Source organism: Trachurus japonicus, chromosome 5 (genome assembly GCF_045865225.1).
Source record: "Trachurus japonicus isolate A0001 chromosome 5, Traja_1.0".
NCBI classification, from domain to species: Eukaryota; Metazoa; Chordata; class Actinopteri; order Carangiformes; family Carangidae; genus Trachurus; species Trachurus japonicus.
The window spans coordinates 32,750,384-32,777,356 of NC_140911.1; the positions used below are offsets into that span (position 1 = coordinate 32,750,384).

General features: G+C 39.7%; 2 protein-coding genes across 2 annotated transcripts in view; both read right to left on the minus strand.

Annotated features, from left to right (window-relative positions):
• The window catches only part of iars1 (isoleucyl-tRNA synthetase 1), a 56,363-nt gene extending 41,754 nt beyond the window's left edge, over window positions 1-14,609 (minus strand). Inside the window, exons 1-10 of the mRNA XM_085777555.1 lie at window positions 14,499-14,609; window positions 13,135-13,258; window positions 12,110-12,266; window positions 11,895-12,014; window positions 11,519-11,601; window positions 10,100-10,217; window positions 9,754-9,901; window positions 4,062-4,149; window positions 2,033-2,093; window positions 1,723-1,818 (exon numbers count right to left, since the gene is read on the minus strand). Of these exons, the coding sequence (XP_085633681.1) occupies window positions 1,723-1,818; window positions 2,033-2,093; window positions 4,062-4,149; window positions 9,754-9,901; window positions 10,100-10,217; window positions 11,519-11,601; window positions 11,895-12,014; window positions 12,110-12,266; window positions 13,135-13,253 (990 nt within the window). The 5' untranslated portion in view covers window positions 13,254-13,258; window positions 14,499-14,609. The remainder of the gene's footprint in view (window positions 1-1,722; window positions 1,819-2,032; window positions 2,094-4,061; window positions 4,150-9,753; window positions 9,902-10,099; window positions 10,218-11,518; window positions 11,602-11,894; window positions 12,015-12,109; window positions 12,267-13,134; window positions 13,259-14,498) is intronic.
• Window positions 14,610-17,526: 2,917 nt separating this feature from the next.
• On the minus strand, window positions 17,527-19,398 carry rpl29 (ribosomal protein L29). Its single transcript, XM_085777557.1, has 3 exons — window positions 19,346-19,398; window positions 19,034-19,098; window positions 17,527-17,708 (listed from the first exon to the last, which is right to left on the minus strand). The coding sequence occupies exons 1-3, from the start codon at window positions 19,380-19,382 to the stop codon at window positions 17,616-17,618; spliced, it is 195 nt and encodes a 64-aa protein (XP_085633683.1). The 5' UTR covers window positions 19,383-19,398; the 3' UTR covers window positions 17,527-17,615.
• Between the last annotated feature and the right edge of the window lie 7,575 nt (window positions 19,399-26,973).

Sequence of the window (26,973 nt, forward strand, 5' to 3'; positions counted from 1 at the left end):
GAGAGAAAAGCTGAATGTGTATCCACAGCTGGCTACAGCCACAGGGGCATCCATCTGCCCCTGACAAGGGCATCTAACCTATTAGCAGTGACCCAATACCTCTGATAGCACTACTGGACTGGCCTCTAATCTCACAACCACGATGGTATCATTGAATACAAAGATTTCATAAAAAGACATGAGGTTGACCCCCAATAGTTGACAATTCGTTGATTTAATTTGAGGGAGTCTGATTCGACTTTGTTGAATCAGACATTGTCGCAAATTGTGGTTATGAAAAAAGATCGTACCATTCTGACTATATGGGGGCTCCCTGCTGCTGAACATCTGATTTTACATAGAATTTCTATGTTTCCTAATAATTCATGATATATAGCCTATTTTGATACAAACAATGGGACTTCCATGTTTTTCCATTTGTCATATACACTCATTAATTCAGAGCACAAACTCATATACTCGTCGCTGCACCGTCCCCAAAAGAGAGACGGTGATGCACGTCTTGCAAGCAGGCCTAATGAGTGACATGAGGAAAAGGATGGATGAAGAATGTCCTGATATTGTTAACTTCTGCCAACTGAATAACTACATTTGTATATTTGGGTGTTTTACCTTTTTTTCACCGGAAAAAGACGCAAATAAGATCTGACGAATCAGATTCGACTAGGGAAATCCTTAGTCGACGACACCCCGAGTCCCTAATCATTCTTGAATGTGTCTAAAAATCTTGACCTTAAGTTCAAGACCAGCAAATCTTTTCAAAACTAATAAAAGTATCGTTACTGTCATTTTCACTCACATTAACAAGGTTGTTTGGGGTTTCGTGCTACGTCCTCCAGTAAAATCACATAATCCAATGTGTGGTAACAGGAGCTACACTGGCAGTGACTAAATGCACTTAAAATAATCCAACAAGAGAAAATAACAAGCTAAATGAGAAAACGTGTTAGCCACTGTGAAACCAACTCTGGAAAAAAAAACACTGTAATTTCTGAAAATACACGCAAATCCAGAAATGCTGCCAGAAAACAGAACACAATTAAACTGCTAACATAAAGGCAGAGACAGAAAAGACTAAACACTCCCAGATGCACTTTGTGTTTTTTACCCAGAATGGCAGCGAAGCCAGCCATAGTGTTACACCAGACAAAGGTGACCTTGTTTTCCCCCAGAGTGAGCTCCATATGGACAACTGCAGTAAGCTTGGTAAAACAGGCTTACTAGAGGCAAGGCTTCATAAGTATTAGATAGATTTCTCAACTTCTCATTTCAAGAGGGAAAGGGAAAATGTGTACACTGGAGAGTGGCCACCTGTGTACAATCACTACAGTGTATTATCCTCAATTTCAGAATCAATGTTGATCTCATACTCTTTTAATCTTCATTTTGTCACCATCCTCAAAACTGTGGACTGTGTTTTTGTCTTTAGAAATCCTGTTTACCAGCCTGGTGTTCAGATCCTATAGAGTGTCATTTTAGACATGATTAATTAGTATGTGACTGGTCTAGAAAATAATCAGCAATGAAAACAACAACAAATATTTGTGCAGGACATGAAACTCACTGGTTTTCTGTTTCTGTTAGCATTTTCTCCTGTCATGCTAGCATACCTTTGGGTCAAGTACAGTCATTTTGCTGATTAATCCTTTAAGTGATCCCTTTCTGTCGTTGCAACAAAAACCAGGAAATAAAAGCTGGAACGTGTTTAACAACAACACTTACAGCTCCAAAGTAAGGTGCCTGGTGGACCACTCCTGTGCCCTCCTCCTCCTTGACGTAGTTATCCATCACTACCTGGAACGCTCCTGTCTCCCCACACTGAAGGGAAATGAGGACAAGGAGAATTCGATGAGAAAGGGTGAGTGGTGAAGAAGGGAAAGAGGTACAGCCACAGATGGTGAGACAAAGATTGGGCAACAGATTTAGAAAACGTAAACAGAGATGTCAGTTTGCAGTTAATTACCAAAGTGAAACATGAGTCTGTCCTCATTCTGGGACAAACTTTTAAATGCGAAAGAGGGAGGACACAAACCTTGGCAAAGTACTGGAAGAGAGGCACATATTTTTTCCCTTTGAGGTTCTTGCCAGGAAATCTAAAAACACATAAAGCACATTTGAAATCCTTCTCTTAATATTCAGAAGTTTCCCATGTTTCCCAAGTGTTGGTACCGGCATGGAAAAGGTGATTTTATATGCAAAGATAGATTTTCTACTGTGAATGGGTCAATAGGTCAATTTTTTTTTTAATCTAGAGTCACAACTGAAGTATAAAGAAAATGTATTTGGCTAAGGAATAATGTGTGAACATGAAAATACATTGACTGTCAGTAAAAACTAAACCTCATTATAAGTTAGTGTATCAAAAGTACAGCAACTTATGTAGACTACTACTATTTTAAAAGGAATTGAATGATTAAAAGACATGTCTTCATAAAGTCTACAGCTCTAGGTCCCCGAGTGCGACCATAGGAAATAATCTGAGAAAAATATGTGCAGCCCGGACCTAGCTCTCCTCCTGCTAGCTGCGCTACACTGCAGTTAAGCAGTGAAGTAATGGGGGCAGTTCTTCTAACCGCGACTTTGGCCTCTATATAACGCTCAAAATATCACTACAGATGCTTTGCAGCATCCACCAGCTCCTTACCACACGTCAATATGAATATAACTGCTTTTTTCCCCATCCCAAATCTTTTTTTTACCTCCTACATCCCATTTTCCTTGCATTTTTGTCTTTGTTGATGGAAACTGTCCCAAGCTCAACAGTCGACTAGTAAGGTCTACCCTGGAAGCTAGAGTAAACATAGAGTTATTCACAGTCAGTGTTGTGTGGTAAGGATCTGGTGGATGTAGCAAAGCATGTGTAGTGATATTTTGAGCATTATATAGAGGCCACAGTCGTGGTTAGAAGAACTGCCCCCATTACTTTGCTGTTTAACTGCAGTGTAGCGCAGCTAGCAGGAGGAGAGCTAGGTCCGGTCTGCACATATTTTTTTGGTCGCACTCGGGGACCTAGAACTGTAGAGAGTTACCTAGAAAATGACCGGAATCCTCCTTTAAAAAGCTTAGTAAAACCCTGGTTAGGACAGAAACTCTCCTAAAATCACTATTTAAGCTTTAAGTATCTGTTGGCTGCAGAATCAGCCATGATACACTGTTTTTATGATTATCATTCAAAACAGAGACATCCTTGTGTATGGGAACACTGTGTCCTTGAGGAGGAAGTGGTTCCTGCCAGGAAACAACATTATTCAATATTTTTTTTATTTCTAGATAATCAGTCTCATATATGGGACGAGTGGGTATAAATCATGACTAGAAATATTCTCTATCTGGTTCCAGTACACTCTGTATTCTGTTTTCACTCAGGTGTTTTCTTCATCTCACACCACGGAGAGGAAGAAACCTCGCCTCGTCTTGTTTTTTTCCCCTACTCCATTCTGCACCTTCCTATCGCTCAAAAATCATCCAGTGAACTGGGAAATTGGGAATTCGATTTGCTTTCTGCTGCAAACACTGAGCTGGTATAATACACCGCTGCTCATTCTCCTGTCACCGACTCTTTCGTCGTCTCTCAACTCTGGAAGACAACTTGTAGCTCAGGAGAATACTAGTCAGTCAACGAACCATGTTTTTAAAGTTGCAGTGTTGCACAGAATCAATTGTCACTTATGAGCAGCATCCATTAACATGACCATCCTCAGTTTCCTGAAAGATCCATCATTGTCCTTTATGAACTACAGCTAACTAAACTGATGTAAACAGAAAACAGTGGCGCACACTAACTTTCACACTTCGAACACTGTTAGAAGGGTTTTATCATTAAGCATCAGTGGCAATTTTTCAACTTTGCTGTTTTTTTTGTGCAGCCAAACTGCTTGTCCTGAATATGAAAAAAAAATCTCACTGTGTTGTAAAATATTTTCACGTCACTATTTCTGGTCTAACGTGTACCTCAGCAAGGCACTGCTGAACTTCAGGTGCCCTTTAGCTTGAGTATCTAAATTTAATGTATTAGTCATTTTCCCTCCTGATGTTTTTTTAGCCAGCTCTTGTGTACTCACTTGTCCAGCAGAGTGTACTCGCTCTCTGACTTAAACAGTGCTCCCAGCCTGGCCTCCATCATAATGTACGTCTTCTCTGTGGTGTTATCTGAAAGATATACAAAAACAGAGAATGCATTTGCTGAGTAACAAATTTGCAAATGTTTTACACCATTTCACAAATCTTCTATAAAGCAATGTAGTATGTAAAATGCATACGTGTGGCACCTCTCAAAACAAAACTTAGGCGATTTAGAAACAAAAGACAAACAGCACTATAAATTGAACGGATATGGCAAAAGTATGTATCCAAAAGAAAGAAAACAAAAAAAAACAATGTTTCAGCGGGGTTTTGGTTTTCTCCCCTCAGTTTGAGTTGGGCCCTGGGAACACCCAAAAGGACCATCAGCTGACCCGAGGCTGCAGATTTCTACATGGCCATAACAATTCAGACATATAGAGCACAACCAAGATGTTATATCTGATTTTAATTCCACTGGTAGCCAGTGGAGAGAGGCCAACAATGGAGCAATGTGAGGACTGGCTGCAGCATCGGCTAGAATATACAGTGTATTTTAAAGAATCAAAGTAGATAAAGCATGGGGGAACAAAAGAATGATTTTAGTTTTCAGCACATTCAAGACATTAACTGTCTGATCTTAATGAGGTATTTCTTAAGTGGAAAAAAACACAAGCTTCTTAACAGGCAGCAGATTTTTCTTTTTACTGGGTTTGATATGTGTGATCAAAAGTCCCAGCAGGGTTTGGTGCAGGGTCTGTTGGGTTCTGTGATGAGGACCCCTGTTTTATCCTCAAACCGTTTCATGATATTTTGAGACATCCAGTATCTTGTGGTTTTCAGGAAGCAACTACATTAACACAAACCTCCCTGCAGCTGCCTGAATTTTTCCTCCTTTTTGTTTTGGTACAGCTTTCGAACCTCATAGTGCATGAAATGAAGTGGGAGTGAAGACGCTGATCAATATGATGAAAAATGATTTTTTTTTGCGCTCTGGTCATTTTTTTAAAGTCATTAATCTAAATCATCCCTGCAGAGTGATTTATGTTTATTGAACCAAATTTTGATCTATAATAAACAGCCACCCATCATACACGGTACAAATCCACATACCTAACAGCCATGCTACATTTAAGTCTGCTAAACCTGAATGTCAAGTCTTGCTTCGTAATAATCCAGCCAGCCAGAAAGTCAAGGTCAGGTAAGTAGCCCATCATGTAGCTACAACCACTCGACTGAAACTGAGCTAAATTAATCCGATGCTGTTGAAAAGTTCATGTGGGATAACTGCCATTTTGGGAAGCTTAACTCTCTAGGAAAAATTGAACAAATGGGGATTTTAGGAAAAATAACAGAGAAGGGTTGAGACCGTCAAGAACAACAGTTGAGAAGAGGGCAAAAACCAAATGGCCTTAGCCGGTGAGACACAAAAAAGAGAGAGAGAGAGAGAGAGAGAGAGAGAGAGAGAGAAGGGGGCAGCATCAATAAAAGATGTTTCTTCCTCTCCGTGGTGTGACAAATGACTGCACAGCTCAGACCTGCTGCTGCTGACAGCCCCAAACTCAAACAGCGACAAAGGCAGTGAAGGAAAGAGAGAGAGTGAGAGAGGGATAGACACATGAAAGGCACAGTGAGAGGGAAAATAAGAGCGAAGGACAAAAACAGGTGTATGTGGAGACAGAGAGAGCGATAAGAAAATGAGAGGAAAAACTGGGATGAAGACGGAGCAAGGGAGGATGGGAGATAAAGAGACTGAGATGATATTTTAAAAAAAGGAAAAAAAAAATGTATTGGTATTCCAAGGCGGTCTCCCATGCAGCACAGAGCGAGCGGTGCACTCACAGTGGCATACCGAGCTTCAACAGTGCCCCCTGCAGGAGCACAGAGGCCACGGCGGGCTGCTGGAAATCTAGGTCACCCTTAAAACCCAACAGTTTCTCTCACAGGGAACCAAAAACTACAACAGGAGGGTAACAGAAAAACAGTAGCCACCTCTCTGGAGTATTTTTTTCATATATTTGAACAAGGACAACACTTATTTTAAGTGACCTGATTCATCCACACTCTCTGAACCAAATGTACATGCATGTGCACACACCCACACGAGCACATACACACACACAGATCCAAGTTATCACAATACACCTCTTCCACTGAGCTAACTTTTTAAATGTGATAAAGGTTTAAATAAGAAAATGTCATGATGATGGATAAATTCCATTCGCTGCTCCAGTGTCAGGACCCTGATGCTTGTGCTTACTGTCACCTGCACTTGAATCAAAACCGTTTCTGGCCTGAACAACTCAACGTATCTGTTATGTAAAAAGACCTAATGATTATAAAGACATTTTGAAAAATCTGTCAATTTTCTGCAAATACCTAAAACTGCACTGACAGATGGTATTGAGCTGGAAATGACGAGTATTTGAGGTTTTATATAATAAGATGCCTTAAGTTCTCAGAAGTAACCTCTTCTCTTAATAATGATATTATTATTAATTAGTAGTAGTAGTAGTAGTAGTAGTAGTAAAAAGTTTGCTGCAGCACAAATTAAAACTATTTTGAACGTTTTCTTGGTCAATCAATTTCAGTTAAATGAGAGGATGTGAGGCACATTGATTGAAAGTGAAAAAAAGTCATGCGGCTTAACAAAATTGCATCTATCAGTTTTCTAGCAATTAAGTAGCATTAAGAACATCCTCTGAAATGACTGTACACATGTCTGACTGCTGTGCTGCTGTGTTAAATCACAGATACTCAGAAAAGGACACAGTTAATGTCATCAAAGTTACAGGAAACTTACTGCCTAAATCTTCTTCAGTTCTTGGCTGTTCTTTGAAATTTTAGTTGGTCACTGACCAGTGTTAGTTTGTGTAGGACAAGACCTACCAAGGTAAAGCAGCAAAAAGTGAGAACGCACTTCTTAGTGAAACCTGTGCATAGAAACCATTAGCATGGTGGGTGCACATTATCTAATGCTTTGTTTAGATGTGACAGGTCCATGTTACGTGGGTGAGTCTAGATGCACTTGTAGGACGTAATGTTTTTCATGAGCCTGTGTCCGCATCAGTCATGCCTTAAAATCAGGTTTGTGTTTGAGAATGTGCAGCGTCTGGTTGGTTACAGATAAAAACAAAGTTCCACTGACAGTGAGTCCCTTGTCATACAACAAAAAAACTGTGTTATTTTATCAGCTAACACACAGCCAAAAGCTAGAAAGTCCACCAACACATTATGGTACAGAAATCCTCTCCTTTGGGTGTGATTTTCCAAGGCAGCGCTCCTCCACTGCTAATTTGTTCTTGTTTGTTCTTTGTGGATAAAAAACACCCACCAGCAGATACTGAGGTCCACAACACCAAACCCACGAGGGAAACAAGATTTCTAGTCGGAGAACTTTGGCCTTAGGCTACAGCATTTTTAAGTAAAATCATTCAACAAAACTACCAACCCAGTAATTCAAGTAATCCTCCACGCAAACATGTTAGTCAGCAGGAGGTATGAGCCCTTATCGCCTCTTTTTTACCATAGTATCACTTGAAGAAAATATAGACAACGGCCACAAAACATTGGCATTTTCTTTCCAGCACATCAGTGGTTGTTTATGGGACGACGCGGGTGACTAAAACATGATTTTTAAAGAGCCTAAGCTGTGTCCTAGTTTTATACCACCCAGCAGTTCTAAGCAGTTTTCAAGCAGGAAACTGACAAAATTAATACACTAAAAACAATAAGCATACTTATGGAATAAACACCCTGATTGTAGGAATGAGTCAGAATATTGAAGTATTTGAATACATATTAAAGTATATATTTTTCGGCTTTTTGCCTTTATTTGATAGTGATGACAGTAGAGATAGACAGGAAATGGGGAGGCAGAGAGAGGGGGAATGACACGCAGGAAAGGTCTGCCCGACGCGGGATTCGAACCGGGGACGCCTGCGGCGAGGACTGTAGCCTCTACATGGGGCGGCCGCTCTACCCACTGCGCCACGCACCGCCCCTTGAATACATATTAAATATGTGAAAAAATCAACAACTAATAATTGATGCAACTATCATGTTGACTTACAAAATGTAATTCCCCGCATTTTTTATGATGCCCAGTAATTGAAATTCAATGTAGAGCTTCGACCGGGAGCAAAACATCCAGCCCAAACTGACCCTGCCCGAGCTCTTGCACATTCTCTCCGTGTTTAACCATCAACTATTTATGGGCCAGATACTGATTTAAACTAGGGCTGCCACGATTAGTCGACTAGTCACGACTACGTCGACTATTAAAATCGTCGACAACTAATTTAATAGTCGATGTGTCGTTTCTTTTCTTTTTTTTAAACTTTGTTTTTCTCTCAAAACTGCTGGGGCACCTTCCACACACGCACCCGCCGCTGCAGCCGCCCACCACACATACACACGTGCACTCACTCACTCAAGGTGAGTTTACAGGTGGTCTCTCTCTTTTCTCTCTCTACCTGTCTTGTCCCTCATCAAGCGGCACCGGTGTAACCCCCCGCCGGCCCCCCCGCCGCTGCTGGTGGAGTCTTTCTATGTTTCTTCTTCTGTGACAGTAAAAAGGGAACATTTACATTTTTTCAGACAACACGATTGTCTTATAAACTATTTGATTTTTTTTTTAACAGAACGACTCCTATTATTTACAATGAGCACAAGTTATATTTGATTGATAGGCCTACCAAAACTTTATTATTGTGAACAATTCCTTAGTTTCAGGTGTCTACCTCATTTTATTTAAATGTAGCTATGTTTAATGCCAGACACAAATGAGCTGTACAGTTAAAGCTGCATATTTCATTAAAAGTTTAATGAACTATCATCTTAATTGTCTTTATTTTTAGTTAGCATATACCTTAAACACTTCAAGCTGAAAGCTAATGATGGTATATAAGAGCAGCTGCATGCTGGTGCGATAAGCTTCATGTTTTACATTCAATTTACGTATGATCCGATTAGTCGACTAATCAAAAAAAATAGTCGGTGACTAGTCGACTATCAAAATAATCGTTTGTGGCAGCCCTAATTTAAACACAACCTTTTTTGAAAGGTCGGCTGTTATAATCAAAGTGTTAAACAGCAGTTCCAAGTTGTTTGAACAACAGAAATCTATCGAGCTGAGCAGCACAGAGGAGAGATGTGGTGCACACAGTGTTGCAGTTTATATCGCTGTAACTGTTGTGACCTTATTATTCCTCCATAACAGTAGACTGTGGTTTAATTGTTCTGTTGTAAATACATATCGTTTTTGATTATCAGACCATAGCCTACTCCCCATTTCTAACTTGTATCTGACCTAAACACGGCCTAATCCAACCCAGCATTGGGCTTGGGCAGAAAATGTGACCTTTAAATCGAGCCCACCTAAAAATGTAAAAAGCCGGGGCGCCCATGTAGAGGCTCCAGTCCTCAACGTAGGCGTCCCCGGTTCGAATCCCGTCGGGCAGACCTTTCCTGCATGTCATTCCCCCTCTCTCTGCCTCCCCTTTTCCTGTCTATCTCACTATATGCTATCAAATAAAGGCAAAAAACCCAAAAACCCAAAAAACACATAGATTTCTTGCATATTAACTGCACAGGATACTATAGGTTACCGCCAAATTTGGTGGTGCATGCTGTATACAGGCGGTGTGTGCAGTGAGATACTGACACACAGCACTTGTCACGTTTGTTCCTCACCTTTGACTTGGACATACAGGAACTCGGGGTTGACACACAGAGCCAGGTTACTTGGCAGTGTCCAGGGTGTTGTCGTCCAGGCGATCAAAGCAATGTCTTGACTCTCAACCAGTGGGAAGCTGACGATCACAGATGGATCCTGAACATCCTGCAAAAAATACAACAAAGAAATGTTTGGTCCATCAGTATTCTTCCTTTTTCTTAATTATCATATACATAACAGACATGTTTTAATCTGATTCTATGACATCCTCTTATCATCACCACCATCATCTTTATTTCTTCTTTTTCTTATTGTTATGAAATAAAACCGCAGAGCTGTGAGAGGTCAATATTTTCTGCTAACCTTGTAGTTCTGGTGAGACTCGAAGTTGGAGAGTGGGGTGTTGCAGGCAGTGGAGAAGGGCATGACTTTGACACCACGGTACACCAGACCCTTGTCATACAACTGTCTGAACACCCACCTGTATTAGAGAAAAGAAAAAAGTTAACAGATGGCAAAGACACAACAACTGAACAAAAGAGGACAGATCCAGAGATGGATTTAGTCTGGTAGTCTAGTAGTGGTTATTTTATGCTGCTTTTAGTCTGACAGCAAACCTACTTCCTTTAGGGAGCTAATCTGTAACGTCACCTCACCTCACCTCAAGCCTGCCACACACATAAAGACAATCTGGCTGATTTTGCCCCGATTTCCCCCCTTCAGTCCAAGGGCAAAAATCGGCCGATTATTTTATGGCTCTTAAGATTATCCTATGAGATTATCATGTGGTGTGAGATGTGTTAAAGGGATACTTTATCCAAAATCAATAATACACCAATTTTCTACTCACTGTCATACCAATCAACAGAGCCACTGGGAGCTACTACTACAACAAGGCTAAAAACAGAGATCAAATTCATTTTTTCCGAACAACTTTTTCAAGTGGCGGCTTCAGGACACTTGGGTCAGTACGGACGAGCAGTATGGAGGCATTTGGATTGTTTCATAGTGTGTGTTTTGGACCCCCAGCCGGACCCCCCCCTGGAACTCCAAAAACGTTTTGACGTTCTCCAAACCCTCCAAACCCTTCCTTGGCATGACAGTGAGTAGAAAATTGATGAATTATCGATTTTGGGTGAAGTATCCCGTTAAGAGTCAAATTCTCCTGACAATCAACTTGGAAAACGGTCGGGGCCGACAATCGTAAATATTAAACATGTTCAACATTTACGACCGTCTGCCCCGACAATCGTGACCGCTTCAATCAAAAGTCCTCTTGTGTGTGGGGGAAGACGATAATCCTGAGTCACCGTCTCCGCGGAATGTGACGTGAAATTGTATGTAACCAATAAAGAAGCAGCTGCAGCTGCAGCACACGTAGCATAACAAACCAGTGTGGCTACCGTCTTCATGGCCATCAACGAAGTGTGTCAGATCACATTTGATCACGCGAGATTTCTGGCGTGGGGGACGAAATTCTCGTGTGTCATGAGACAAATCTTTATGTGTGTGGTGTGCTGTATTTGGAATATTGGAGCACACCACACACAATTTGATCAATTTGATTTTTTATCTTCATGTGTGGGGTCTCTCACAGATAAAAATCTGTTGAGATTTAGAAAATCTTCATGTGTGTATCTGGCTTTAGATAGAAATTAAAGAAATACCTTTTTGCTATCAGTAAATCAAATAAGACATAAATTCAATTATTTGTGATCATATAGAATACAAATGGTCAATCTTTAAGTCAAAACTGGTAAAAATGTTTTCTAACATCCATACCAGACTGTCTCCATGAACCATGGGTAGAGAGTCTTGTAGTCATTCTTGAAGTCAATCCACCTGCCCATTCGCCTCACTGAGATCTGGGAACAAAAAAGATGCAAAAACATAATAAGTCATAAGAACATGATACAAAATGATACAAATTACTTTATTATGCATTTGGGAAATTAATTTGTCTGGCAGATCATCTACCATAATAATAATAATGGCCACATGCCAAGATTCTGCAGGGCAGCTCACACACTAGTATGTTTAGATCAGTCTTTATTAAAACTATGTTGCAAACGCAACACATCGTTATGTGACAAAAAACAAACAGGTCTCAAAAGTACAGTTAAGTGCTTTCACGTATTGTTCTTTCTTGTATCCTCACCTCCCACTCATTGGAGTATCTCATGACAATATTTCTGCACTGCTTGTTGTACTCAGCGATACCCATCTTGGCCACATCTTCAGGTCCTTTGATCCCCAGAGTCTTATCGATCTCGTACTCCTACAAAAACCGACAGGACACGAGGCAGATAAATAAACCATTTTGACAGATGTTCTCGCAAAATATGATTTTACAGATTCAACAGGAGGTCTTACCACAGGCAGGCCATGACAGTCCCAGCCAAAACGTCGGTCCACGTGGAAGCCGCTCTGATGGGCAAAACGAGTAACGATGTCCTTGATGGTGCCGGCCAGGATATGACCATAGTGGGGTAGACCGGTAGCAAAGGGAGGGCCGTCGTAGAAGGTGTACCTGATGGGAAAACAGGACGCAAAACATTACATGGTAAATAGAGTATGGGAGAACAGAAGCAACAGCTTTAAGGCTAAAAATACAATGTAATCTGATACAATGTCAAAGGTGTGTTTGCCATATGATGCTCAAGCTCCAGGTGCTACTTACATGTCATGAGTACTGGATCCATGAAACAATAATATCAGGGAGATTTTTTCAGGGTAACTAAGCAAATATTCTCTAAAACCTCTGTCAGTCAGTTTACCATTTGTCATCATGACATTTAGTCTTTCATTGGCTAAAGATAAAAAAAACAATCAAAACCACTTTGAAAGGTAATCAATGCATAAATCATACAGTTTCCAAGTAAACGGACATAAGTAGATGTTTATGTTTTTACCAACAACAACAACGAAACCCCTGTGACATATAAGAGCATTGATTATTTTTCCAATTCCACATTTAAAAATATTATTATCACTTTACATATTGTGTTTGTCCAGTCATTCTTAACACAAAAACTGCTTATTATTTTTGGTTAAACTAACTTTAATGGTCCATTATTGTGTACTACATGTTTTCCTATGCTGGACAAGTTCTGATCTTCACTGTAATCAAATTCTTAAGGTGTGCACCTGCGTCTAAGAACAGGTTAGCCAGGAAATGCAACTTGATTATTTAGATGCATGACAGATGAAATGCCACTCAGTAAAAATAATCTTGAATTTGATGAGTGGACTACGCAACTGTCGTAGACTACTTCGAATTTATGCACAATACTAATAATAATTATGCATTTCCATGTCAAATATTAAAAGTACTGTGTCTTGTATTACAAGTTACACTTTATATATTCTGATTATTCATGAATAAGAGATGGATTTACTTGGGCCTGTTCTTGGACTGTTTGAGGCACTCCTGGAAGCAGTCCCTGTCTTGCCACAACTTCAGGATCTTCTCCTCCTCAGAGGGAAAGTTTATGGACTCGGGGACTGGCTCCACCATGGTGTCTGCCAAAACAAAGAGAACAAAAATAACTACAATAGGCTTTATGCAGAGCTCCACTACTTCCTGATCTTAAACAAGCTCCTTTATTTCCTTGTCTTACATTATTGGACAAACTGATTAATCCAGGTGTGTCTGACCTCAGTATGGTCAAAGTCAGACACACCTGGATTAATCAGTTTGTCCAATAATGTAAAACAAGGAAATAAAGGAGCTTGTTTAAGTTCAGGGAGTAGTGGAGCTGTACATAAAGCCTATGGATCTGTGAATCAGGAAGACAGGGGAATAAATCAAACCGTACATGTCATCAAGATCAACTTGCGCGACGTGTTTCTTAACTTCTTTGAGATTGACGTCACTTAAAATACAAATCATTGACTTTATTGAAAACATCTTAACCAGGAGTAATTAAGTTTCCCATTCAGTACACATTCACTTTCCCACACTGCTAAAGACAGGGTTGAAAATTATCTAATCAAAACACTGCCACTCCTGCGATCTACAATACAGAGGTTCAATAGTATGTGCAAGTGCTGATTTAAAAACACACAATCACTTTATAATTTTTAACTGGTTAATCCAAACATCCATTGTATACTGCTTATCTGGTGCCAGGTAGCTTTCATGAAGTTAAGTTTATCATTACCATTCCTTTCTATATACTGCTAAGAAGTAGGCTACTGAGGAAACATGATGTGACAAGTTTCCAAGACTGTGAAACACTTATTAAATTGCATTCTGTGTGGTATTTAAACAGTATTTATGTCAAGTCAGAAAATTAACAGACATTATGAGACTGTCAGAGAGTATTGGTCTTTTCTGTGAATGTCTCTCAGCCTCCACACATGTCTTTAAGAGCTTAATAGCTGACCTGTCAAAGCTCCGTAGTTTGTTAGCACAACGTGCAACTGTGGTTACCATTTCATGAAAAACCGAGCCTGTCAATTAAACAATTCCCATGTCAAACTCGCACATGCTGAGACTTTCCCCAAACTAGTCAGTGAAGTCCAATAAACGACTTTTCTCCCCAGCATGAAGTTCACAGGGATGACGCCTCCTTGTTGTTAGCTAGCAGGCTAAAGCTAGCCGGTCAGAGCTTCAGGTAGTTAGCTTGTAGCTCAACGGGCCACAAAGTTTGTTAAAGACGGTGTTTAAAGGCTGAAATGTGCGAGCAGGGGGACGGAGAGGCGCGACTGTAATTGTCGCGTTCAGTTGTAATGATTCAGTATGAATGGAGACACTCACATGTTGTCTGCCGCCGCCGGCTGCCGAAAGAGACAAGAAATGATGCAAGCTGGAGTCAGAGGGGAGCGGAAGTGACGTCAGGACGCAAACTGATCTGTTGCATGAAAATAACGTTTTTTCTTTCTTTTTTTAATGTAGCCTAATTAATTCCATAGGTTCGTGTTACCTTTTCGTCCTAAAAACGATGTTGTCATAATACCTGGCTCTCCAATTGTATTATTCTACTCTGACATTAATAAGCTTTTTAAAACATTTCCCATCATGCCTCCAAACAAAAAAAAGCTTTATAAATAAACTGTAACTTGTCCTTTGTTTCCACTAAACGTCTTGATTTTTTTAACCTGATTGTTCTGTTCACTATTTTCATTCGCAATTTATTGATTTAATAAAAATGAAGATAAATAAAATAAATAAATAAATACATACATATGTGCACCCTACACAACACATATATGCATCAAACCATCTTTTTACAGTCTATGCTCAAAGCCTGTTTTTATAATATTTTTTCATGGGACAACACTGAAGATATGACACTTTGATACAATCTAACCCTTTTCTTCAGTTTCTGCTTGTTGAACGCCCATACCTACCGCCATTGGCCTAGGCCACTTTCTGTGACACACTGCTCGCTAATGAATCCTGTAATATCTGTAACAGACCATTTACTCTCTTTTATGCTTGTAATAATCTTGTCTTCTATGCTTGAATATCCTTGTTATTAACTTTTATGCCTTGTTTCTGCTAAATGTTTGTATTGTTGTGTATATTTGCTATTGTCTTTTAACCTATCTTTTCTCCCTCACAGCCCCCCCCCATCAAGAAGCTTATGCCTCTTGTCAGGCCATCATTGTAAATAAGAACATGTTCTTAATTGATTTCGCCTGGTTAAATAAAGGTTAAATAAAAATAAAAACAATGTAAAGCCATTAATGTCTGAACTGCTGGCAACAAAAGTGACTACACCCTGAGACCCCTCCCTTCAGAAACTGGGCCCAGGGCAGTATACCACCATGATAACGACCCCAAACACTCCTCCAAGACGACCACTGCCTTGCTAAAGACACTGAGGGACTGTCCAACATGTCTCCAGACCTAAAACTTATTAATCATCTGTGGGACATCCTCAAATGGCTCTGTGATGTCATCATGGAGGAGAGGTTTCCAGTGGCAACCTGTGTAGCTCTAGTGAACTCCATGTCCAAGACAGTTAAGTGCTGGGGAAAAAAGGTAGCCACACAAAAAATTGACACTTTGGGCACAATTTGGACATTTTCACTTAGGGTATACTCCTACTCACTTTTGTTGCCAGCAGTTCAGACAATAATGCCTGTGTGTTGAGTTATTTTGAGGGGACAGCAAATTTACACTGTTATACAAGATGTACACTGACTACTTTACATTGTATCAAAGTGTCATATCTTCAGTGTTGTCCCATGAAAAGATATAATAAAATATTTGCAAAAGTGTGAGGGGTGTACTCACTTTTGAGATACATATATATGATATATATATATACACACACAGTATATAACTGAAGTCATTTGTGTATTCGCAATAAACTTGAGATGTGTTTTTACTTTCCTGTCACACATGGGGGAATTGTTATTGTTTGTGAAGTTATTTTAGATTATCCTTGAAACACAGTTAATTCTGTCTAAACTCTGCAGGCGGCTCTTTCCACCCCATGGCTCTAATATGCAGTGACAGTTGTGTGTCCTTGTGTAGGGGTGTGTGTCTTTTCAAATCATATCCATTCATTTGAAGAGACCCCAGGTGGGCTCCAGTCAAGGTGTAGAAATATCTCAAAGGTGACCAAGATAAATAGGAGGAGAGTTGTGTCAAGGGTCATAGCAAATGGTCTGAATACTTATCCAATGTGAAATATTAATTCTTAATTTCTAGAATCATTTTTTTGTTTTCTTTGTGCAGCATTGAGTGAAGATTAAGATTTATGCAAAGTCATTTTAAGTCTAAAACTTGATCTGAGAGTGTTCTACAAGCACTGTATGTACGGTATGTACGGTGCAACTCAATCAGATTTTAAACATTCACCATCATCAATTATTTCAATTTGACAGCAAGAGCATTGGATTAATCATCTGTGGTTAGGTTAAAAAAAAAAACACACACACTTCCTCTCATCCAAGTGTAGGTTTTCAAATCTCCTGGAAATGTGCCATGAGGAACAGCTCTTACTAAGAGAAATAATTAACATAATACGTAGGTTTCCCTCTTTCCAGAAGACCTTGAAAGATCCTCAAGCCTCCGGTTGGGTTTGAGCTCACCAGTCGGGTAATTGTTTACATAATGTATCCCCCCTCCCACAGAACTATTGAGAATATCTGATCTCTGTACTCTACCACCTTTTCTCCCCTTTCCCCACTAAATCCATGTATTTGTTGTGTATGTACCACAAATTCTTTTTTTGTTTGTTTGTTTAGGTGTTGTTTTTTCTTTTCTTTTCCCCTATCCCTTTCACTTTATATGAACTGAAAATTGTAGCTGTAACTATGATTAATTTTATCTAGTCTTATCTTTGACTCTCTGGCTGCCAATACAAGTTTAAATGACAAAAAACAAAGTGTAGGTTTGTTGAATAGTGATGAAGAAAAATACAGTGTGACTGACAAGTTACAAAATCCTGTACAGTTGGTACAACCCCTACAGTCATAGCTTTTGTTCTCCTTGGAAATACAAAATGGGGTATATCAAAGAATAAAATATGAGTTTTCTACCCCACTCAGTGAACCTTGGAGTTTACTGGTTTAGATTTAACTGGTTAATAGGTGACAGAACCTGCACACATTTCCAAAACTCTGTCACCCAGTCTAATAAAAAAATGGCCACAGTGAATCAGTTTTACCCAATATAATTTAACTTCAGACCATTAAAGTGTCACGTTTTCTAAACTACAAAGCAAAGTTGAAGATGAAATGCATACTAAGCCTAACCCTAATGAATGAAGGTATTTTAAATGTTTCAGACTGAGGCAGGAGGAGTAAGGACACAAAAGTACCATCTGATGTTGGTTTGTTAACAAAGCATAGCTTTATTGTGATGGTGGAAACACAGTCTATGGAACGCTGACAGACATGGCGGTGACTCGATGGCGGCTTATTTCGGCTGAGCTGCCTTCTGTGCCGCCTTCATGCCCTTCTTGTTGTGCTTCTTGGCGAAGCGCATGTTCCTCAGAAACTTAGGGTCCACCTGCAACAAAGAAACAAATAACTGAGTGAACATGCCAAGTGACAGGAGGGTCGGCGGTGAAAGGTGCACAATACCAGTTCAATATGGCACAATACTCAAAAAGCCAAGTCAAATTCAAATCAGGTTCCTCCTGCTGACACAATATATTTGTACAAAATCTTGACCGGCCACAAGTTTTATAAAATGCAGCACTCTCCGTTAAGTAAAGCTGGAATTTGAAGACCTGACAAGAAGCTGCAACTGCTGATCCTTTACACCACTTCACACAATTATCTGTCAGACCTCTTCCAATGATGCGTCAGCATTTCTAACGAAGGCTGCCATGGTATGATATTTGCTACACTCTATAAAAATGACAGCACATGCAACTCTGAAAGTTACCGTAGTCTAACAACTTTGAAGCAGGTTTGATAATACAGATCTGGTATGGATAGTTTTAGATAAACCTGAGCAACGTGAACAGCCCTTTACTTGAAGAATGTACAAAACACGCTGCCAAACACACACTACAAACTAACATGAAAAACATAAGGAACTTCCTATCATTAAGCACATTTAAAAACACAGATGTTACCAGGTGACTACTGACATGCTGGAGTAAACCAGTTTCTGGCCACATGCACAATACACTTCTTTTTACATGCATGTGTCCATAATACACCCCCACCAGAAATGGAAACAATTGTTCTGACAGATTAACAGCAAGATGCAAGGGAAGATCAGAGTCCTAATGACTGCCTCCTTGTGCTCATATGTATCCTAAGCCCAAAAATAGCAAAACAACATCTATAGCCACAAGGAAGGTTCTCAAACTATACAAGTAAGTTCAGATACATCTGTTTTATGCACCTGAATGTACATTCATACAAACTACTACTAACATACAAACTTCTAACAAGTCAATTTAGGAGAGAAAGGACTGATACCATTTGAGTTAGCTGCATACATGACTGCTAAAATACAAACAACATTCATTCTAATGGCCAGGTTTTCTCTGAAGATTAATTTAACCTAAAATGGTGCAGAAACTGATCCTGATCCTGATCCTGAACCTGATCATCATCATCATCATAACAGTGACCAAGATGTCCATCACAATATTGCTGAAAATGTTATATAGGTGCTTGGGTGCAATCTTAAATAATGATTGCATTTACACCTCTGAATAAAAACACACAGTACCAGTGTCAGCATCATACAGATATCTGTCACCTGCACAGCACAGTGAAGTTTGACAAGATACACAGAGACCACACTGAACTCAGGGATGAAACAGTGCCATGACTTTTTAAAATACCAGTACACACATTTAAAGCTGTACATACCCCCTTCAGTGACTCATAACGCTGAGATGTGGGCTTCTTGATGCCATTCCTGTGGGCTTTACGAGCTGTGCAGACATGAAGGGAGACAATTAGAAGCTGAAGATCGACCCATGAGAATAAGAGACACCCATACAAGAAATACATGTGTTTTCGAAGGATAGGCAACTGAGTTCAGGCTAGTGCATGGTAGATAGTACTATGCAGTACACTTTTAGCTTTAGCACACATGCTACATGAGTAAAGCCCATGAGCCACATTTCTCCACACAAACTCAGCCATGGAATAAACTCCAGACTCCTCTCGTATACTCACACTGGTTGTGGGTTGTGTGGTTCTTGGACTTGGCCATTTTGACACTGGTTTATCTAAAGAGGAGAAAACACAGAGACATTCACGTTATCCCGGGTTTTGCATCAACGACAGTGTGCTAGCTCACGATAGCTCAGTATTAACTGCTAGCCAGAAACGTTATGTAAACACTTGTGCGTTAGCTGTTGGATAAAATAATATGAGACGACAGCGGCTGTTAAAGGACAACGTGAGGGTTTATCTAGGACTTAAATGCACAGGTACTGTCTGAATGTAGAAATGACGCCCCGGCTACTTTAGCTGTGAGAAGCGTTAGCACCGAAACATAACATTTTAATCTGTTCTTATTGATCACATCTGGAACATACTGCGGCGGACACGTTGCCAGTAAAGTGCTTTATCAAAATCAGTGACTGTTTGTGTGCGAATATGTAACATACAGGAGGATTAATTTAGATTTTCAGACTCCGCCAAAGTGGGAAAAATAGATACCTGCCACACGAACAGACGACAACCGGAAGAGAAAGAAAGACAAACCCGGGGCAGGAGAAGAAGAGGAGGCGAGTCAAGACGATGACGCTCGTGTGCGTGTTTTATTACAGCGCCTCCTGTCGGCCGGTGGTGGAACAACATGTGAGGGTCCACACTGCAGCTGGCCACTGGGGGTCGCTCTCTGCTCATGTAATGTGACTCCTCCAAAATAAGAGCAGCCACAATAGATGAAATGTGTCTGTCTATGTATGAGTCACAACATACTCAGCTGCCAGTTTATTAGGAACACCTGGATAAAACTAGTGCAGCCGTGGAACAGATCTGCCTCCGTGAAGGTTATAATCAGTTTTTGTTGAAACTTGTGTTGACTCAACTTTCCAAATCTGCGGTTCATTGTGTGTCATGTTGACACGAGTTTCTGTTCTTTTGTTCATCCAATTCAAATCAGTGGTGATAGGCTCAACACCTGAACCACCTCAGCGCAACACAATACAGTTTAACAGCAGCACAAAGGACTTGGACTGTTGTACTGCACCAGGCTTCATGAGTTTTTGCTTGGTATGACACATCCTGTCTTTATTAAAATCGAAAGTTTGGCAATGACTTGATACTTTCTTCTCTTTCACCAGTTTATGTTATCTTTCTTTTTGATTTGGTTTTGGTTTCATTTCTTTGCAGGTAGTAGTAGCCTACTGAGTGTGACCCAACAGGCCTGCTGTAGTAGCCTACAGCTTTGAGGCACTGAAGTGCTCAGTCTTTTTCTAATAGCAAAACAAAATAGGACAGTGTAAAGAAAAACTTTTTTACATTTTACAGTTATCAATGATAACATCAAATGTGCAGAATAGGATTTTACTTTCCAAGCATATCCTGTGACCCATAATGCAATGTTTATTTGGCTCTTGTTAGCCGTTTCCACCACAGACATTTAACCTGACTGAGACTGAAAAATAAAGTATTTAACAAAAAATAAATTCCATTGCTTTCTGTTGTTTTTGCTTATTTATTAACTTGTTTTAGTGACTTCTAGGTTGGAAACTATACAACGATTGCATCTCAACAATGTAATATAACAATATATAAGTAGCCTATCCTGATTTGTTTACATTTTACTGAGAATTCTTGTGCAGTTTAACAGCTTTACAATAAAGTTTTTACAGTAATACGTGTCTTTTTTTCTCTTGTTTGTACAAAAATGAGTAATGAAACTGGGGCACTTGTATCCAAGATCAGACAGAACCCAACAGGTCATTATTCATTCTATAATAACCACGTGCTCACAATATGGCCCTATAGGAATACTAGCAATTATTTTTGTTGTTATAATTCCCTTTATCTTTCTTTGCCTCTGCCTCCTGTGTCCAACAGTGACAGAACCGTGATTTGACCTCTTTATTATCAGCAGCTCCTATGTTTGTGGTTTTACATACAGTGCATCTAAAAGGGTTTCATAGGTTATTCTGCTACATAAATGACTCCTGTTCATACATCTTTGAGCTGAACAGTGTTAGCCCACTGACTTCAACTGACTGCAGATGGACCAGCGTTCTTGGAGCATACAGTATGTGTTGATTTGTGAAAATCTTCTTCTTGATAAAAAGGAAGACGAGCCGCTGATTGCGACAGAGCTCAAATTTCTCATGAACTTGCATTACAAAACTTCTATAACATGTTTATTGATCCAAGGTTTACATTTAAATCCAGTTTAGCCACTGAGACTGACATGTGAGTGAAGAGTGAAGCAGCAGCAACTGTGGATGAGATATAACATAACTCAAACTCATGAGTATTAATGATTAAAGGGATAGTTTTGGCAAATTGGCCCATGGCCATAATCCCTATAGTTTTAGTAGTAGGTTCGTAATTGTCAGTGCAAGCTGTTTTTAGAATGGTGGTGGAGCAGAGCCGTGAGCTGCTCAGAGCTACGCTATGGAGGCTAATGGAATTTCTTGGTTTCCCTCATCAAACTCATCAAATGCACAAACGCCAAAACGCTCTTGTGGACAAGTTGTGACCTGCACATTCACCACGCTATGAACGTTACGAGACGCAGTTGTTTTGCAGAGACTGCTTGCCGAAAAACTGCCCACGCACATCAGCAGTTCTGCATGAATTTACCTCGAAAAAGACTCTGTTTCGTAACGTTCTGGAGTTATTGGATTGTGTATTTGATGAGTTTGATGAGGGAAACCAAGAAATCCCATTAGCCTCCGTAGCGTAGCTCTGAGCAGCTCGTGGTTCTGCTCCGCCGTTCTAAAAATAGCTTGCACCGACAATTAAAGGTAAGAACCTCCTCCTAAAACTATAGGGATTATTGCAATGGTCCAATTTGCCAAAATGTTGAACTATCCCTTTAAGATGTCTTTTAATGACAGAATTATAAGATGGCACTCCAACCTCAAAATAAGTCAAACATCGTCCTACAAGGTTCACAATCAAGTTTGCATGAAAAAGCAACAAATGTCAAGATTACAGAAAAAGGTAAAATATTGAGATGAGAACATAAAAATGACACTAGCCTATTTGCTGACCTGATCATGGTCACTTTTGTGGTGGGATACGATTTTGAAATATCCTCTGATAGATTTCAGTGTAAATATCCCACAGTTGCTAAATATCTGAATGAAGTCTGGTGAATACACAGTTCTGCTTTCCAAGAAACTACATGTACTCACAACTAGAATGTGACAGCAAAGACATGTTGTTGTGATGTGTGATTTCCCTCTGATAGACCCGTCAAGGGCCCCGATTAAGTGCCATTCATGATGTTTTTTATGCATATTCCGTCACTGTCCTCTGAGACGGCAACACGGCAACCAGCACGGTGAGATGATGGACAGATTGTAAAGCAGCCAGCGTTTATGGACAGATCTACAGAGATTACAGCGCTGCCGACCCTCCCCTGTGCTCAGATGGATGGGGATGGATGCAGGACCATGTGACTGAGCTCACAGCTTTCTGTCTCTCTCGCACACTTGATCATACACTGAGAAATGTATGAAGATATATTTCTGGATACAGCTGCAACCGCTGGTCCCCTCTCTCTTTCCTTTCCTTTCCTTTCCTTTCCTTTCCTTTCGTTCTTCTCATCTCAGTCTCAGCTGAGGTTGGGCAAATTCCTGCTCAAGCAGAAGAAATCATGCAGCAGCATCCTATATTTAGATCCGTGTTTGATCATATGAGCCTCTCTGCTCCACTCTGCAGCACTCGGCTCTGCTCAGTCAATTACAGGGTGCATGTGTTATTTCATATTTTCTCCTTGATCTGATAGTGGTCAAAGGAGGACTGGTTTCCATTTCCCTGTCACATCTTTTGCATGGCGGTAGTTACGTTGGTGTGAGTTGAGACTGCAAAACGAACACATGTTGATGAATATTTCCTCTGTATCATCTTTATTAATGAGGGGTGAGACACTTTCACTTTATCCCCTGAAACAGACATGATTATCAGAGAGTAACTCTCATAACAAGTGAATTAATCAGATCATTTCTCAATTAAGATGAGTTTTATAAAAGACAGTTTAAACTCAGTGACATAAAAAAAAAATCCTGTAATCTTTTAATATAATATCTTTTAATAAATTCATTGAATTTTTCCTGCAGGTCCAGATTTATTTATCTCAGCTCTGTACTTGTCTGTTCAGACACATACAAATGCAAGTGCTGTCAGTATTCCCAAGACCAACTTTAATACAGTACATTTACAGAATATGAAGGTCTTGTGTGCTGTCTAACCCAATCTTAGATATTACATCTGATCCGAGAGCCTGATTTTCAATTCAAGCAACAAACACTACACAGGCACATCCATAATTGTTTAAACATTGTGCTATATTGCTTCCCTGATATTGCGTTGCCCATTTCATAAAAAAATTCAATTACTTCTGCGTCTTCATTTCAAGTCATGATCGGTTCGTTGTAATTACCTTCATTTCCCGGGGAATACAGGTTTTTGAAGCCTGTAAAATATGAGCTCATGTCAGGACGATGTCCCGTTTAACATCACATACAGTAGCTACGGTGCAGCATAATGATGGTTTTACTGAATGAGCAGCATCTCTGGAGAAGCTGTACATTCATTCCCTTCAATAATAAGCAGACAGAGAGCCACCAGCTCTGCTCTGTTACTTAATCGTTTCCCTGTGAGAGAGCAGAGGACATCACATGCTGCTGCCACCGCTGCTGTGTTCTGCACTCTCTGTGTCTTTCTCTCTGTCATTCTTGTCATCCTCACTGTGTCTCTCCTTGTTGCTCTTTCTTTATTTATCCCTCGGTTTTTTTCTTTCTTTCACCCTGAATTTCTTATGCGTCCCTGCTGTTATTCAGTGGCGCCAGCAGCCTGTGATTTAATGCTAGCTTTTTATATGTGTGCGTGTGATACCAAATGTCAGTCTGATCAATAAATGTTGAGACATTTTACTTCACACCCACAAATGTCAGGCTCTTGGTGGTCTCGTTGGTCTTCGGTGAAAACCCAGAGGATCAGCAGGACTCATCCTCTGGGGGCTTCACACTCGTTGGTCTTTTCACTCCAACTCAGTTGTTTGCTCCTTCTTTCTCTCTACCTCTTACCCCTGAACTCCCTCTCTTGCTCTCCTGCTCGCTTTCTTTTGTATACAACTTCCCACCCACTTTCATTTCCTTTTCATCTGTAAGAGGAAATCTTGCCTTTGAGCAGCACAGAGTCAAATCCCCCAGGGACTCACTTCACCTCAACACATGAAAGAGGCTGCTTATTATGTGTCTGGATTTTGAAGGCATCATATACAGGCACATCCAAACAGAGTGGAAGATCTATTGTAATAAACAGGAGGGGAAAGGAACACCAGGATATTGAGGAATTGACGAGTGACATAATTATGAATATACAATGTGTACAGTATTTCAGCTTTAAGAGTTGATACCATATGTTACAAGTCCATAATCCATTCATTTTCTTAGTTACTCATTGTTACTGTGAGTGATTTTCTACTCTGAATAAGAGCAGATAGAGGAAGTTACTTATTGGTAACAACTTGTTTCATGATAAACTGTAATTCCTGTCACAGGAACATCACAAAAACAAAAGTGAGTGCTCCAAGTTTCTCTTTCGCAAAACCAAGATTCCTCACTCAGGAAACAAAAATGAAATAAATATATAAATAAAATGTTAGCACACAGCCACAGTAAGGAAAACATCAGGACAATGCTTAAAGATGTTGCTGATAAAAAAAAGGCCACATATTGGTTGTACCTCACATTAATTTTTCTTGGTTTACTGTAGTTCATGATGGTGGTCAGCTCTTGTTTAGTGCCTTACACATAGGTCTGTTTATTGCTGTGCAATAATGTCATTGTATTGGGTACATTTTAATGATACATTTGGACTGCTGTTTGATATTACATTACCATACAGAAAATATTTAGTTGGTTTGCCTCTGAAAAAAAAAAACGAAAAAAAAAAAAAAAGTAGAACCTCTCTTTTATGTTAACTGTAAATCTTCATTAAAACCGCAGACTGGCTTTGACCAGTTCCAATTCCCAGTTCCTCAGCTTCGCAGTAGTGGTCTTGAGTAACGTGATGAATCAATGATTGCTCAAACGGTGCTTCGCCACAGCACTGTGGTGTTTGTCTGTTTGTCCTCCCTCACCAGATGTTACACATAAGATGAATGTCTTCCTGCCAGTTCTAAAAAGAAGAATGACTACCATGTAATTCTCTCTTTTGTCAGTTTTCAGAGTAGACTGACGACATTACACAACACTGCCTGTCTTCCATCTGTGTAACTCACTTGTAAGTCCCTGCACTTCCTCTTTGTTATTCTTCAGATGATTCTTTCACTCTTATGTGTGTGTGTTTGTCTTTTTGCTTGTGTGTGAGAGCTTGTGTATTTCATCTCAGATGCACAACATGATCTGAATGATCAAATGCAAATCTCGTGTTTGAGGTTTCTATATTCTGACATACAGCATGGGCAAATATAGACTCTATAGTCATCTCTCTCTCTCTTTATGCCACATCAAGCTCCTCGTTTGATTTGCTGCACTGACTTCATTCATTGTGGCCGAAGGACAGTACATGAGAATGAAAGAATGAAGCACAAGTGCATGTTCATTGGTGCCAGGATAAGACGAGTGGGCCGGCTCTGTTATGATTGAGCTCTCTTATTGGTTAATGGGAGGGGATGAATGAAAGGATGCTGATTTGAATGAAGTCCAGATGTCACCAAGCATCAGAGCATGCAGCACCACTGGGACGAGAGGAGGGAGGGAGGAGTGGTGGGGTGAGGAGGTAGAAATATGACTCATTCTCCCTGTCCTATACCTCCTATCTGTCTGTCTATCCATATGTTGCGTCTGCTTCCTCCATCCTTCACATCCCTGTGGCTCAGCTGGCACATGCATATAAGGACAAAATGCAGAATAGAATAGATATGTTAGCAAATTTAGAGTTTGAGACAAATACATATGTAGTAAAGTTGTGAAAAGAATCTAAATCAAATATTACAAGTTACAAGTTGGGAGAGAGGGTATGACATGCAGCAAAAGGCCTGGACCGGTAGTGACTGAGTTAACTTAGTGTTTGTCATTTATACTGTAGCTGCTGATTATGATATTTTGTCTGATGTATATTAATATAGAAGGAAACATGATGAAATAATTGTCAAAAATATTGGTAACACTTTATTTGACGCCTATTTCTATAACGCATTATAACCATACTTGTAATGAGTTAAAATGCAGTTGCAGCACTGTATAACTATAGTTATAAACACTCATAAATGATCATAATGCTTTATAACAGTAATCATAACACACTATAAAGTATTCTATCATGACTTATAAGGTCAGGTATTATAATACGTTATAATTGTTAGTAACTCACTGACAATGCCCACATCGATAATACATTATAAATATAGTTATAATGTGTTATAATTGGCTTATAAACGTGTATAACTATCACTCTATTATCATAAGACTTTATAACAATAAGCATAACACATCATAGGACATTTTATAATGGCTTATAAGGTCAAGTATTCTAATAGAGTTATAATGCTCTATAATGTGTTATGCTTATTATTATAAAGCATTATGATCATTTATGAGTGTTTAAAATTATAGTTATACAGTGCTATAACTGCATTATAACTCATT